The sequence below is a fragment of the Lolium rigidum genome, chromosome 2 (genome assembly GCF_022539505.1).
Source record: "Lolium rigidum isolate FL_2022 chromosome 2, APGP_CSIRO_Lrig_0.1, whole genome shotgun sequence".
Classification (NCBI taxonomy): Eukaryota; Viridiplantae; Streptophyta; class Magnoliopsida; order Poales; family Poaceae; genus Lolium; species Lolium rigidum.
This window is the reverse complement of record NC_061509.1, coordinates 252443326-252456938: the sequence shown is the minus strand read 5'-3', so window position 1 is coordinate 252456938 and position 13613 is coordinate 252443326. Positions and strand designations below refer to the sequence as shown.

Here is a 13613-nt window from a genome sequence, read left to right as displayed (position 1 = left end):
TCCGGCGACCGGGCGCCGAGCAGCCACGCCGCGGCTTTGAGTTCCGCTCGGCGTATAGGGTGGCCAGAGACGCCAGGATCATCATGTGCTCTTCATCTTCGGTAGCGGCGGTGTTCTCCTCCTCCAACAGCGAAGTCCTTGTCGTCGGAGTCCATGGCCGAGCCATCAAAACGCCGAACACCTCACGGGTGTGGTGCCACAGCGGTCGACACAGGGATCGGCACGGGGCTGCAAGGAGTGCCGGTGTGGTGATGGACTGCGGCGAGCTCGACGGGGTAGCTAGGGAGTGGGTGCGGCCTTTCTACCGGCGTATGCGCGGCGGGAGAGTGTGGGGGTGGTGCCGGCGGCGACGCGACGATGACGAGCTAGTTTGGGCAACGCGAGTGGATTGGGGGACTCTTTGTGGGTATGATGCCGATAGACCTGGCCACATGCCTTTTCACTTCATCCGGCGCTTCCAGACGCTCCCCGGGGTGTTGGGTTCGGCCTGCGATCACCGGATGAATAATAGGCCCAATACGGCGAAAATTGGGCTCCTGTAAGTGCGACTAGGGAAATTTCGTCCACCCAGCTAAAAAAATCGGCCTCGAGAGGGGGTGCTGGGGAGCCGAGTGGAGATGCTCTCACATCTTGCCCAGTGGACATGGATCAGAGAAAGAAGGTTCAAAGCTTCTAATAGGGGTAATCTAGACAAATTTTCAGTCACAGGGTAATTAGTGTCACAAATTAAGAAGTGTTAATTTGAGATAATGAATGTTAATGCTTTTTCCTATATTTTTGTCAAAGTTTTGACAAAGTTTGACTGGAAAATCCTAGAGTGCGAAGCAATAAAAAACGGAGGGAGTACATTTGTTTTATCAATTAATTCAGTAAACAATAGTCGGACGCACGTGTTTGAGTCTCGCTCTTAATATCTCCTTGGTGCATACGTCATTACAATTGGCGAGCTTCCAGTCTATGTATTCCGCTTCCGCTTAGCGCGTTTATTCAAATTTTGATCAAAACCGGAAATCTTACTTATGGCAAGAAACAGTGCGTAGTTTCCACGGCTGCAATCTGAATCCTACACTAGCGATTAAACCCACTATTACTAGACAGATGGCGATACGATTGGTTTCCAATTCTGGAGCAACCCAGCTAGCGATGGAGCCATGGATAAATTACAAATAGGCAGGACTCGATCCCTTCTTCCTCACATATACCAGACCATTTCCCTTAGCTCATAGCGCCGATCGAGACTCTCTATATCTGCCCATCTCGATCAGGCGATGGCTTTTCGTGGATCCTTTGAGCTTCTTCCGGGCCCTCCTCCCTCCGCCTTCTTCTCAGGCCGCCGTGACCAGAGGACGGCGGAGTTCGACGACGCCTACCTCCGGGCCATCGGTAAGCTTCCACCTGTCCGCTTCGCTTCCACCCCCGCCCACCACGCCGCCGCACTCCACGACTCCATCGAGCTCCCGGCGACGTGCGAGCTGTACGCTGCCGCATTGGACTTCAGCGCCCACCTTTCATACCCAGCCGTCGAGGTCACCGACTTCGAGAGCTCGACGCGGCTGTCCGACTACGACGCCGACATCGACGTCAACCTCCGGAAGATGGAGCTGGACGTCAAGCAGCGGCCCTCGCCAGGCTACCTGGAGACGCTGCTGGGAGATCTCAAGAGCCAGTCCACTCGCGCTCGCCTCATCTTCTGGATGGAGGACGTCGCCCATCACTTCCGCTTGGCCGCCGGGACGCTTCAACGCGCCGTCTCCTACGTCGACCGCGTCCTGTCCGAGCGGACCCTGTGGCTGACTGACACGGAGATGGAGTATGCGCTCCATCTACTGGGCGCCACGGCCGTCTACACCGCCGCCAAATACGAGGAGCAGTGCACAATATCCAAGGTGAACGCCGCGGGCATCGCCCAAAGCTGTGGGTTCGCCTCCGGCAAGGAGGTGATCGACATGGAGTTCGACATGGTGGCGGCGCTGGGGTACGATCTCAGCGGACCCACGGCCTATACCTTCGTGCACCACTTCACTAGGCACGAGAAAGGAGAAGAGCAAGACTTGGAGGTTCAGCGGTTGGCGCATCTCTTCGCCAAACAGTCGATCCTCAACTACGGATGGGTGCGTCACCCGCCGTCCGCCCTGGCGGCATCGGCAGTCTTCCTCGCCAGGCTGATCCTGAACCCGATGGCCAGCCAGGTGCCGCAGTGGAACGCAGACTTCGAGGAGCTGACGGGGTACAAGCCCACGGACATCACCCTTGAAATTCAGATGATGCACAGGATAAATCCCGATCCTCGCTTCCATGTGTTGCCAGCGTTCCTGCAGGACGAGTAGGAATTCAAATGAAAGATTGGGCAAGAGAGGCACTAAATAAATCTCGAGTTGGAAATGATGTTCAAATCTACATATTTGAGTACTACTTGCAATGTAATGGAACTCATTTTTTTCATGCTTCCTATGAATTTCTATGCATGCATGTGGATGTGTGTGTTTCATTGTGCCATCGGTTCTTCCTAATTGCTCCATAAGTTTGTTGATGCGTTTGCCTTTTGAAAGTATCTTTCAATGAACCGTGATGACACACGTTGTTATGTATATAGTCATACATTATAGATGTAGTGACATCTTTTGAGAGCGGTAATTCTTCTGTGCACGAAGATAATTAGGTTTCGTCGTGAATCATCACGTTTCACATTTTTAAAACCTAATGAAACTTAATGTTATTTGTACCATGAATCTCAAGCAGGAAACAAAGCGAATCGAACGGCAATCATGTGCACGAAAAAAACAAGTTTTTTTATCAAAAGGGCAAGGCCCCCTATTTCACTGAAGAAACTGGAGTCACAATTAACAAGAGGTCCGAGCCTTATTACAGCTACCAAAGAAAGAGTACCAGAGCACCAACCAAAGTTATCCCAACCATGCAACTACACTGTCAACTATCCCAACGTCTCCATCAAAAATAGTCTAGCTTCCGGGTCAACATAGCTTCTAGAGTACACAAAAAGAAGAATATGATCTCAGCTTCGGATAATTGGCTCTTCAATTATCCGCAGATCCTCTTCGCTCTAGGTGCCCAGCCATGCCGCCGCCCAAACACCTCAGTTGCAACTTTACGGAGGCGATCTGAAACCATTTGCACCGCATTTTGCACCTTTTCTTTTTATAGAATTTTTTATTTATTCAACAACCAACACGAAGAGAAAATAACATCAGTGGGATCCTTAGGAAAAATTCTCTGAAAACAAGCAACATTTCTTGCTTTTCATAAATTCTATAACAAGCTAGCAGATCCTGTCATTGCAACCGTTCTACTTTTTGTAGAAAACTGAGGAATCCAGTACTGGCATAAATCAAAGAAATTCACCGGTCTTGAAGCGAGGACCAAAATACTCCCTACCACATTCCAGTTATATACCTCGACATAGGACAATCAAAAAATAACTGATTTAGTGATTTATATCCTCCACAGAATTCACAAAATTTAGAACCTTCCATCCTCTCTTAATCAAGTTTGAAAATGTAGGGTAAAACGATGTAGGGGTATTACCTTAGCACCGTACAAGGGCCGGCATATGGCATATATATATAGGGGTAGATTACATAGTTGTATACAGTTGGTTTATATACAATACCATAGCGATACGTGTATAATATACAGTTTATCACCCCCTGGTTGAGATTGTGTCTACAAAACGGAAACAATGACTAAGGGAGAGGTTTAGTGAATATATCAGCTAGCTCATCCTTGGAGGAGATAAACCGAATCTGTAGAAGCTTCTAAGCAACCCTTTCTCCAACAAAATGAAAATCCACCTCTATGTGCTTAGTACGAGCATGAAACACAGGATTGGACGAGAGAAAAGTTGCTCCAATACTGTCACACCATAAGACTGGTGGACTTCTCTGAGATACCCCAAGTTCAGACAGTAGAGTTTGTACCCAAATCAACTCTAGCATTAGCAAGTGCTTTATACTCAGACTCTGTACTGGAACGAGATACAGTGGCCTATTTACGAGCACTCCAAGAAACCAGGTTACCACCATAAAAGATGGCATATCCCTCGGTTGATCGCCGATCATCAGAATTACCAGCCCAGTCCGCATCAGAAAAAGCAGACAACAGGAGACGAGGTAGGACGTCTCAATAACACACCATAAGATAAGGTGCCCTGAACATAGCGCAAAATACGCTTAACTGCTGCCCAATGAGAACAAAGCGGTGTGGATAGATATTGACACACCTTGTTCACAACAAATGATAAGTCATGTCTTATCATAGTAAGGTACTGTAAACCTCCAACAATACTGCAATAGCGTGTAGACTCCTCAGCTGAAAGTAGTGTGCCATCTGTAGAGCTAAGCTTATCAGTGGAGCACATAGGTGTAGATACCGGAGTGGACTTAAGAAGATCAGCCCGTCGCAGAAGCTCCAATGCATACTTCTGCTGACTCAGATGGAGATAACCAGGAGAGCGCTGCACTTCAATACCAAGGAAGTAGTGTAATTCACCAAGATCTTTGAGTGCAAACGAAGTACCAAGCTGATGGAGGAGGCAATCAGTGGCAGAAGATGAAGAGCTTACTACAATAATATCATCAACATAGGCCAATAAATAGATGGTAAGGGCTGATTTCCAAAGAATGAAGAGAGATGTGTCAGTCGTAGACGCCGCAAATCCAAGACCATGGAGAACAGAGCTAAGACGGGCATGCCAAGCGCGGGAAGCCTGTTTAAGTACATAAAGAGCCTTGTCAAGACGACACACGTACTGAGGGTGTGAATGATCCTCAAAGCCAGGAGGTTGACGCATATAGACCTCTTCTTCAAGAACTCCATGTAAAAAGGCATTTTGAATATCCAATTACCGAAGATGCCATCCTTGAGTAAGAGCCATGGACTGAAGGTGTCTTCATAGTCAAGGCCATAGCGCTGCTTGAAGCCTTTAGCAACCAGCCGAGCCTTATATCTCTCTATAGTACCATCTGACTTCTGCTTAATCTTAAACACCCATTTGCAATCAATGATGTTGACACCAGGCCGAGGAGGAACTAGCCGCCTGGTCTTGTTGGTCTGTAGTGCTGAGAATTCAGCTTCCATAGTTGCACGCCAGTGAGCACATGACATGGCATCTTGATGACCACGAGGCTCAGTATGAACAAGATCATCCGTACGAGCAGTATGCCACGCAATGGTTCCATCAGTGCGCGTCTTGGGATGACGGACACCCCGCATTAGGCGCGTGGTAACGCTAGGGCGAGAAGCAGGGGCGGGCGACGAGGAGCTCCCAGGAGGCGACGTGGTCGACGTAGCCAAACCAGGCGATGGCGCAGATGGGCCGTCTGGTAGAGGTGGGACGGACGATGCGGAAGGCGTAGACGGGCCGTCGTCGGCCTGAGCTACATGGCCAGACGAGGAGAGCACGCGATCAACATGCATGCGATCGACGTGCACGCGATCGACGTCGCTGTGCGTCTGATCGCTATCAGAATGGGCGCCCTCCATGTGATCATCAAGTAACTCCAGGCGAGCACCACGCCCCAAACATGCACCATGGTTAGGCAATAGAGACGGAGCATATGCAGCATCAACAAATTGGTCAGGAAGTAAAGGGGTAGTGGAGGTGGAGGGTATGGTGGAGGGAGTCATAACATGAGAGAAGGGAAACACCGTCTCATCAAACACGACATCACAGAAGATATAGACTCAATTTGTAGGAATTTGTAGGCACTTGTAACCCTTGTGAATGGAACTGTAACTAAGGAAGACACACTGTTTGGAGCGAAACTCGAGTTTGCGTTTATTGTAAGGTCGAAGATGCGGCCAACACGCACACCCGAACACCTTAAAGAAGGTATAATCAGGCACTTCACCCAAAAGGCGCTCAAGAGGTGTTTGCATATTAATCACTCGACTTGGGAGTCTGTTTATGAGAAAACAAGCGGTGGAGAAAGCATCACTCCAAAACAGATATGAAGCAGAAGCATGTGCAAGGAGAGTCAATCCAGTTTCAACAATGTGTCGATGTTTTCTTTCAGCAGTGCCATTTGTTGATGTGTATGAGGACAAGACAGTCTATGAGAAATGCCAAGATCAGTAAAGAACTTTTTTAACTTGTGGTACTCACCACCCTAGTCAGATTGTACATGCATAATTTTCTTATTTAGAAGGCGTTCAACATGTTTTTGAAATTGAAGAAACACATGAAACACGTTTAAGCAAATAAAGCCATATAAAGCGACTATATGCATCAACAAAACTAACATAATATTCATGTCCACTAACAGAAACTTGGGCAGGTCCCCATACATCAGAATAGATAATTTCAAGAGGAACTGTAGTGACACGAGTAGACAATGAAAAGGGTAACTAGTGACTTTTGCCCTGACAGGCATCACAAACTGCAACTTTATTTACTAACACGGATGGAAGCTCATGGCAGTGTAAAACATGTTGAACTATAGGAACTTCTGGATGACCTAGGCGTGAGTGCCACTGCTCGTGAGAAACCTTGACACCACTAAAAACTTGCTTGATAGATGACACATCGAGATTATAGAGTGCTCCACGGCAACCCCCTCTAAGAAGAACCCTTCTCGTGACGCGATCCTTGACAAGAAAATACCAAGGGTGAAACTCAAAGAAGACATTATTATCAAGTGTAAACTTTTTAACCGAGAGGAGATTGCGAGTGATGGAAGGAACATGGAAAATATTGTGAAGGTGGAGATTATGAGATAATGAAGGAATAGTGGAATGACCAATATGTGTAATGCGCATACCTGATCCATTGGCGGTTTGGACTTGATCCTTCCCCAGATAGGGCTCCCTCATGGTGAGATTCTCTAGATCATTGGTGAAGTGATCCGTCGCCGCCGTGTCCGCATACCAAGCCGGATCAATCGGATAGGATGGAGTAGCACCGTAGGAGGTGTTGTTGGCAGTAGGAGTGGTAAAAGCAGCCAACTGTCGATCCTTGTAGCGCCCATCATTGCCAGCGCCGAGGAAGTCAGGAGCATATCGCTTGAAGCAGCAGGAGGCAACATGGACGGTCTTGGTGCAAATCTGACAAATAGGCCGGGTACCACCAGAGGAGCTACCACCACCACTGCTGCCACCGCCACGCGACACACTTCCCTGGCCACGTTGCTGATTGTTGTACTGCTGATGGTAAGGAGGTGGTGTTTGCTTGGAGTAAGACGGTGGGGTTGGATGCTGCGGAGGAGGCGGAAAAGGACCACCACGCCCACGGTAATTGAGGTGTGCCATGTGAACGTCCGCTCCAAGATCAACATGGCGAGCTTCCATGTGCTGTTCGGTAATGAGAAGATGTTCGGTATTGAGAAGCTGCATAGGAGTGTTACCTTTGGTTAACACTCTTTTTTTTTACCACAAGCCAAACAATGCGCTGTTCAGATTTGTGAAGCTGCGTAGGAGTGTTATCTTAGGTTAACACTCTTTTTTTTACCAAAAGCCAAACAAAAGCTTTGATTTTAAGAGGTAATGATAGCCTCCAAATCATCTTATATGGAAAGAGCACTCTACGAGCTGATAAGTACATATAGATGGATTTAATCGAGAAATTTTAGGACTTAGTTAAAAGCCAGGTAATTTTGTGAGGCTCCTCCGAGAGGATTGTCTGACCACAAAGATCTAAAAGTTTATTCCACATCTCCAAACTTTCACCATATAAAGAACGTCTAAATCTAATACAGTTAAAATCTTGAGCAAAAAACTTTTGCAACGGTGATTTGATGAGCAAAAGGAAGATTATAAAGCCTTGGAAAAATTATCTTCCCTACCCACACATCTTCCAAGAATCTGGTTTTCTCCCCATTCCCTACAATTATCTTACAACAACTATAGAATACATTCTTCACTTCCATCAACTCAGAAAAAAAATGAGAGCATCCCACATAATTCCTATCCTGAGTAATAGTTCCAGATTTTACATACTTAGCTAACCTCTGCCAGTCACCATCCTCATTTTCTCTCTCTCACCACCATTGGCATATCCATATCACTCTCTCTCTCTCTCTCTCTCTCTCTCTCTCTCTCTCTCACCACCATTGTTAAAACACCAATGCATGAGGATCTCTCATTTCCCCATACCAAATACAAATCCCTTTTTGGAAAAGATAGAGGAGGTCTCGATCTACAATACACCAATCCATACATCATTCCTCCTTGAGTCCATTGAGCTAGCATGTTACTTTTTGGTTCGTGAAAAAACCCTAAGCGTATAGGGTCGCCCAGAAGTATTCGGTTTGTGGATTTGCTCCATGGGAAGTTTGTGAGGGTTTGGAGGCCACCTAAATGCCTAACACTAGTGATTGATCCCTAACTTCGTGGAGGAGGCTCTAGGAGAAGAAGGTGACCTTTTGTGGAGCTTGGGAATTCTTCGTGGAATCCTACATACCTCTCCAACGGTCATGTAGCCCCCTCCCCCAAGGAGCGAACATTAGGTTTTATATTTGTGTCCAGCGTGCCTCAATTATTTATATTCGAGATCTGTACTAGTGTTGTTTAATTTATGACAGTCTGTGTGCTTCAAGTACTCTTATCATCATATAAGTTGCTCACTTAGTTTCCATTAGGTCATTTTATTTATCCGCAAAGTCTAAAATTGCTAAAGGATTAAAAGAAAACTCATCGAACATATTCACCCCTCCCTAGGTTACCAACTGTGTCCTTTAATTTTAGTGGTTGAGACATTTTTGTGTGGTTTAGGGGGCTCTTAGTTTAGGTAAACATTAGCCTTCTTGTTTGCTTCCACATGGTATTTGCTCTATATTTTTTTATGGCGGTATATGTTTATGTATTTTATCTGGGGACTCGATATCCATTTCCGCTTCCACTATGAAAAAAAAACAAGGTAGCACTCAGTTCCGTATGTTGCCGCTCCGTTTTAATCCGTATTTACAATGAAATCTCACCCGGTTAGCCTTGGACATAAGATGACCCCAACCTGAGGTGCATGTCTAATAGAACAACCACATACTTGGTGGATTTCTTGGTTACCTAGGAAATACGATTTCATTTTTCTTTTAAGAAATCCACACAATTATCAACCGCTAAAAGGCATAGACACTTCATATTTATAATGGAAAAAATCCATTGTTCATACTTCATGTATTGGCAGCTTTAGATCATCTAAAACACAAAAATATACTCATATATACTCATTGTAACCGTTTTCTATCATCATACTATTCTAGATTTTTTTTGGATGTAGAAGTGATTAATCTCACGTGTGGCAGCTTACTTGGCTGACCAAGAATATACTTTAGTAAGTTGAGATTTAAATCAGAGGAAATCATAGAGTTTAAGTAAAATGACATATGAACAATGAAAATCTAGAGAAAAGATTAGATAGTTAATATCAGAGGACAAGCACGGAGACACATAAGTTATCAGACAAAAACGGAGTACAAATATACATGAATTTAGAGAAAAAACTATTAATTTCTTAAATGTCTATCTTTTGTCTTCGGACTCTATGTGTGGTTTCTTGAGTTTATTTTCGAGTATATTTTTGTTTATAAATTGAGTTTTTCACGAAAAAATGATGATGTTTGGCCCTGAACTTGTATGGCATAATATCCCTGATTTTCTCTAAATATTTTTTATGTTTTCTTACAAGTTTTGAATGTGTATGGCATTTTGTTCTAACATTTTTTTTTGTTCAGAGTATGCAAAAAAAGTGGACTACCACATGGAAAAAAATGTCATGTCACTGAGAACCGCCTCCCAACAATAACATCATGCATGGTCAGAAGAATTCAGAGATTAAGATTTTTTTCGACAAAGAGCATATATTAAAATCGGAGATACCAATTACACCCAGCCTCTGCAACAACGCATTGTCCTAGCGGCCTTACGGATGCACACAGCCAAAAAAGAAAGAAGAATTACAGAAAAAAAGTCCCGCTATGGTAGTTTAATCATTGAAACAACATCACTAACACCACCAAGGCAGCACCATAAGTCCAACTTCTTCAAAAGCGGCGCTTTCAAGAAGGTAACAGTGCACAAGCCCTGTCGTCGCCCGATCAAACATCTGGGTTTTCACCCTGAAGAAGGTCATCACTCTCAAAACAATGTGTTCAACAAGGCAATTGCCAGGCACAACCAATTAAAGCCATACCTTGTATTTTCACCCTGAAAGATAAGACCTTTGTCTTCTCCTGTGCAGTCGTCCCCACTTGCATGCCGCTGCTCCAAGTCGTGAAACACCAAGCCAACTCCTCCTCGCCCCAAAGAACGGATCCTCCATTGCTAATCCTCGGATCTCGGCCTTCATGACATTCTCTGCCAGCACCATGGAACGAGAACATGCCCCATGATATTAACAGCCAGCTGAGCTTCGAAGCGCTCCCTTTGAAACCAAACGGTCAGAGTAAAACATGTGTGCGCACGATCGAGTCCCACCCGATCCAGCAGTCTCCACGCGTGAATTGCCCATGGAAGATCTCCGGCGGAGCCTCCCGGAACCCATCACTCTAGCCAGATCAATGGGGACAGAGCCCCACGCCTTAATTCAGGTCGCCCCCCACGCCGACGACCATCCCAGGCCGGCCAAAGTTGCCGCCGGAGACACCAAGCGCAGATCGCATTGTCCGAAGACACCGCACACGCCATGGGCACCGCCGCAGCCAAATGACAGCCCACCACCGGCGACATCAGCCGTCGCCGGCTTCCACGCCTCTCCACCTCGCCGCCGGAACGCGATGACAGATCGAAAGATCCAGCACCACCATCCGCAGGCCGACCCTCTCCGGCGAAGAAGAGAGCCGCCTCCACCGTCGAACCCAAGGCTGCTGCCTCGGGCGACCTCGTGTCCCGGGAGAAGCCCGAGACCATCTCCACGCACCGGTGAGAGGCTGGGGGAAATGGCACAGACCATGGGCCTGGCCGCCGTCCACCACCAGCCCCTGCCGGCGTGCTGCGGGGGAGAGCCGACGGGAGGAGGGGGCCGCAGCGCAGAACAGGCCAGGCCGCCGCCGCCCATCACCATCCGCGCCGACCGGTCGCAGCGTCGAGGAGGAGGAATCCCGTCCGCCGTCCACATCGCTTCAACAAGGAAGGGCCCCTGCCGCCGCCACGCCCCGGCTACCGGCAGCGGCGGCGGGAGGCGGTTAAGGTTGGGAGGGGTGCGGGAGAGGGGTCGGGGGGCATTCAAAGATTAAGATATCTGGGTTTTTGGGTTGATAGTGCATGTAATTAATCTAAATCCTGTAAATAGCCGAGGCACAAAACCTAAAGTCATATTTTCCTAGATGCTGGCTACCTTTCGAATTCCTATAAGTATATGAACTACCATGCTTTCATCTTGCTGTGTGTACTTTGTCAGGTTTCTTTGTACTGCTCTTTATTAGTGTTAATATATATCCATTGACCTTTCAAAAAAAAATCTCGGAAGTTCGGAATCATCTCGTAATTAACATATTTCATTCATCAATTAATTCAGTAAACAATAGTCGGACGCACGTGTTTGAGTCTCGCTCTTAATATCTCCTTGGTGCATACGTCATTACAATTGGCGAGCTTCCAGTCTATGTATTCCGCTTCCGCTTAGCGCGTTTATTCAAATTTTGATCAAAATCGGAAATCTTACTTATGGCAAGAAACAGTGCGTAGTTTCCACGGCTGCAATCTGAATCCTACACTAGCGATTAAACCCACTATTACTAGACAGATGGCGATACGATTGGTTTCCAATTCTGGAGCAACCCAGCTAGCGATGGAGCCATGGATAAATTACAAATAGGCAGGACTCGATCCCTTCTTCCTCACATATACCAGACCATTTCCCCTAGCTCAAAGCGCCGATCGAGACTCTCTATATCTGCCCATCTCGATCAGGCGATGGCTTTTCGTGGATCCTTTGAGCTTCTTCCGGGCCCTCCTCCCTCCGCCTTCTTCTCCCGCCGCGGTGACCAGAGGACGGTCGAGTTTGACGACGCCTACCTCCGGGACATCGGTAAGCTTCCACCTGTCCGCTTCGCTTCCACCCCCGCCCACCACGCCGCCGCACTCCACGACTCCATCGAGCTCCCGGCGACGTGCGAGCTGTACGCTGCCGCATTGGACTTCAGCGCCCACCTTTCATACCCGGCTGTCGAGGTCACCGACTTCGAGAGCTCGACGCGGCTGTCCGACTACGACGCCGACATTGACGTCAACCTCCGGAAGATGGAGAAGGACGTCAAGCAACGGCCCTCGCTAGGCTACCTGAAGACACTGCTGGGAGATCTCAAGAGCCAGTCTACTCGCGCCCACCTCATCTTCTGGATGGAAGCCGTCGCCCATCACTTCCGCTTGGCCGCTGGGACGCTTCAACGCGCCGTCTCCTACGTCGACCGCGTCCTGTCGGAGCAAACCCTGTGGCTGACTGACACGGAGATGGAGTATGAGCTCCATCTACTGGGCGCCACGGCCGTCTACACCGCCGCCAAATACGAGGAGCAGTGCACAAAATCCAAGGTGAACGCCGCGGGCATCGCCGAAAGCTGCGGGTTCGCCACCGGCAAGGAGGTGATCGACATGGAGTTCGACATGGTGGCGGCGCTGGGGTACGATCTCAGCGGACCCACGGCCTATACCTTCGTGCACCACTTCACTAGGCACGACAAAGGAGAAGAGCAAGACTTGGAGGTTCAGCGGTTGGCGCATCTCTTCGCCAAACAGTCGACCCTCAACTACGGATGGGTGCGTCACCCGCCGTCCACCCTGGCGGCGTCGGCAGTCTTCCTCGCTAGGCTGATCCTGAACCCGATGGCCAGCCAGGTGCCGCAGTGGAACGCAGACTTCGAGGAGCTGACGGGGTACAAGCCCATGGACATCGCCCTTGAAATTCAGACGATGCACCGGATGAATCCCGATCCTCGCTTCCATGCGTTGCCAGTGTTCCTGCAGGACGTGTAGGAAACTAGGATTTCAAATGAAAGATTCTAGGGCTAGAGGTGCACTTGAATCTCTAGATGAAAATGATGATGAAATCTACATGTTTGAGTAGTACTTGCAATGTAATGGAACTCGATTTTTTCATGCTTCCTATGAATTTCTATGCATGCATGTGGATGTGTGTGTTTTATTGTGCCATCATTTCTTCCTAATTGCTCATGGCACTCAATAAACTAGTGGGAATTGAGGCTTATCACTTCTCAATTAGAGGAGATCATGAAATCCTGAGCAAATTAGAGCTGATAAGATTAAAACAACAGGCAAACCAACATGATCTGGTAAAAAGCAAAATAAAAAACAAAGTAAGGCAACTGAAATTGTACCAAGTTCAATTCAGCCACGCGACTTTACTTCTTCGTTGGAGAGGCTTAAGCATGGAGCACGGGAGTTAGCTAAACTCCATCTTATTCTCCTTGAGCTTAATTCGTGAAAAAAGTAGTTCTAATTACTCGCTCTTTAGGTGAGCCCTAAAACTTCACATTTCTTAAGTTGGATCCCCAAGATGTAATCGCACAATCGATGCTATGTACGGAATATATACCAAGTTCAAGTCCCTCACTCACCTCCTAACCACTCATCCACATCGATCCAAAACTACAAGAAAGGGAATCAACTCTTATTATCGTGAAGGAAAAAATCACCTCATTTCCTTT

At 47.4% G+C, this 13613-nt stretch overlaps 2 protein-coding genes across 2 annotated transcripts; both read left to right on the top strand.

Annotated features, from left to right (window-relative positions):
• Positions 1-1268: 1268 nt before the first annotated feature.
• On the top strand, positions 1269-2327 carry LOC124690777 (putative cyclin-F2-1). Its single transcript, XM_047224114.1, has one exon. The coding sequence runs from the start codon at positions 1269-1271 to the stop codon at positions 2325-2327; it is 1059 nt and encodes a 352-aa protein (XP_047080070.1).
• Positions 2328-11862: 9535 nt separating this feature from the next.
• On the top strand, positions 11863-12921 carry LOC124690776 (putative cyclin-F2-1). The gene has a single exon (XM_047224113.1). The coding sequence runs from the start codon at positions 11863-11865 to the stop codon at positions 12919-12921; it is 1059 nt and encodes a 352-aa protein (XP_047080069.1).
• The last annotated feature ends 692 nt before the right edge of the window (positions 12922-13613 follow it).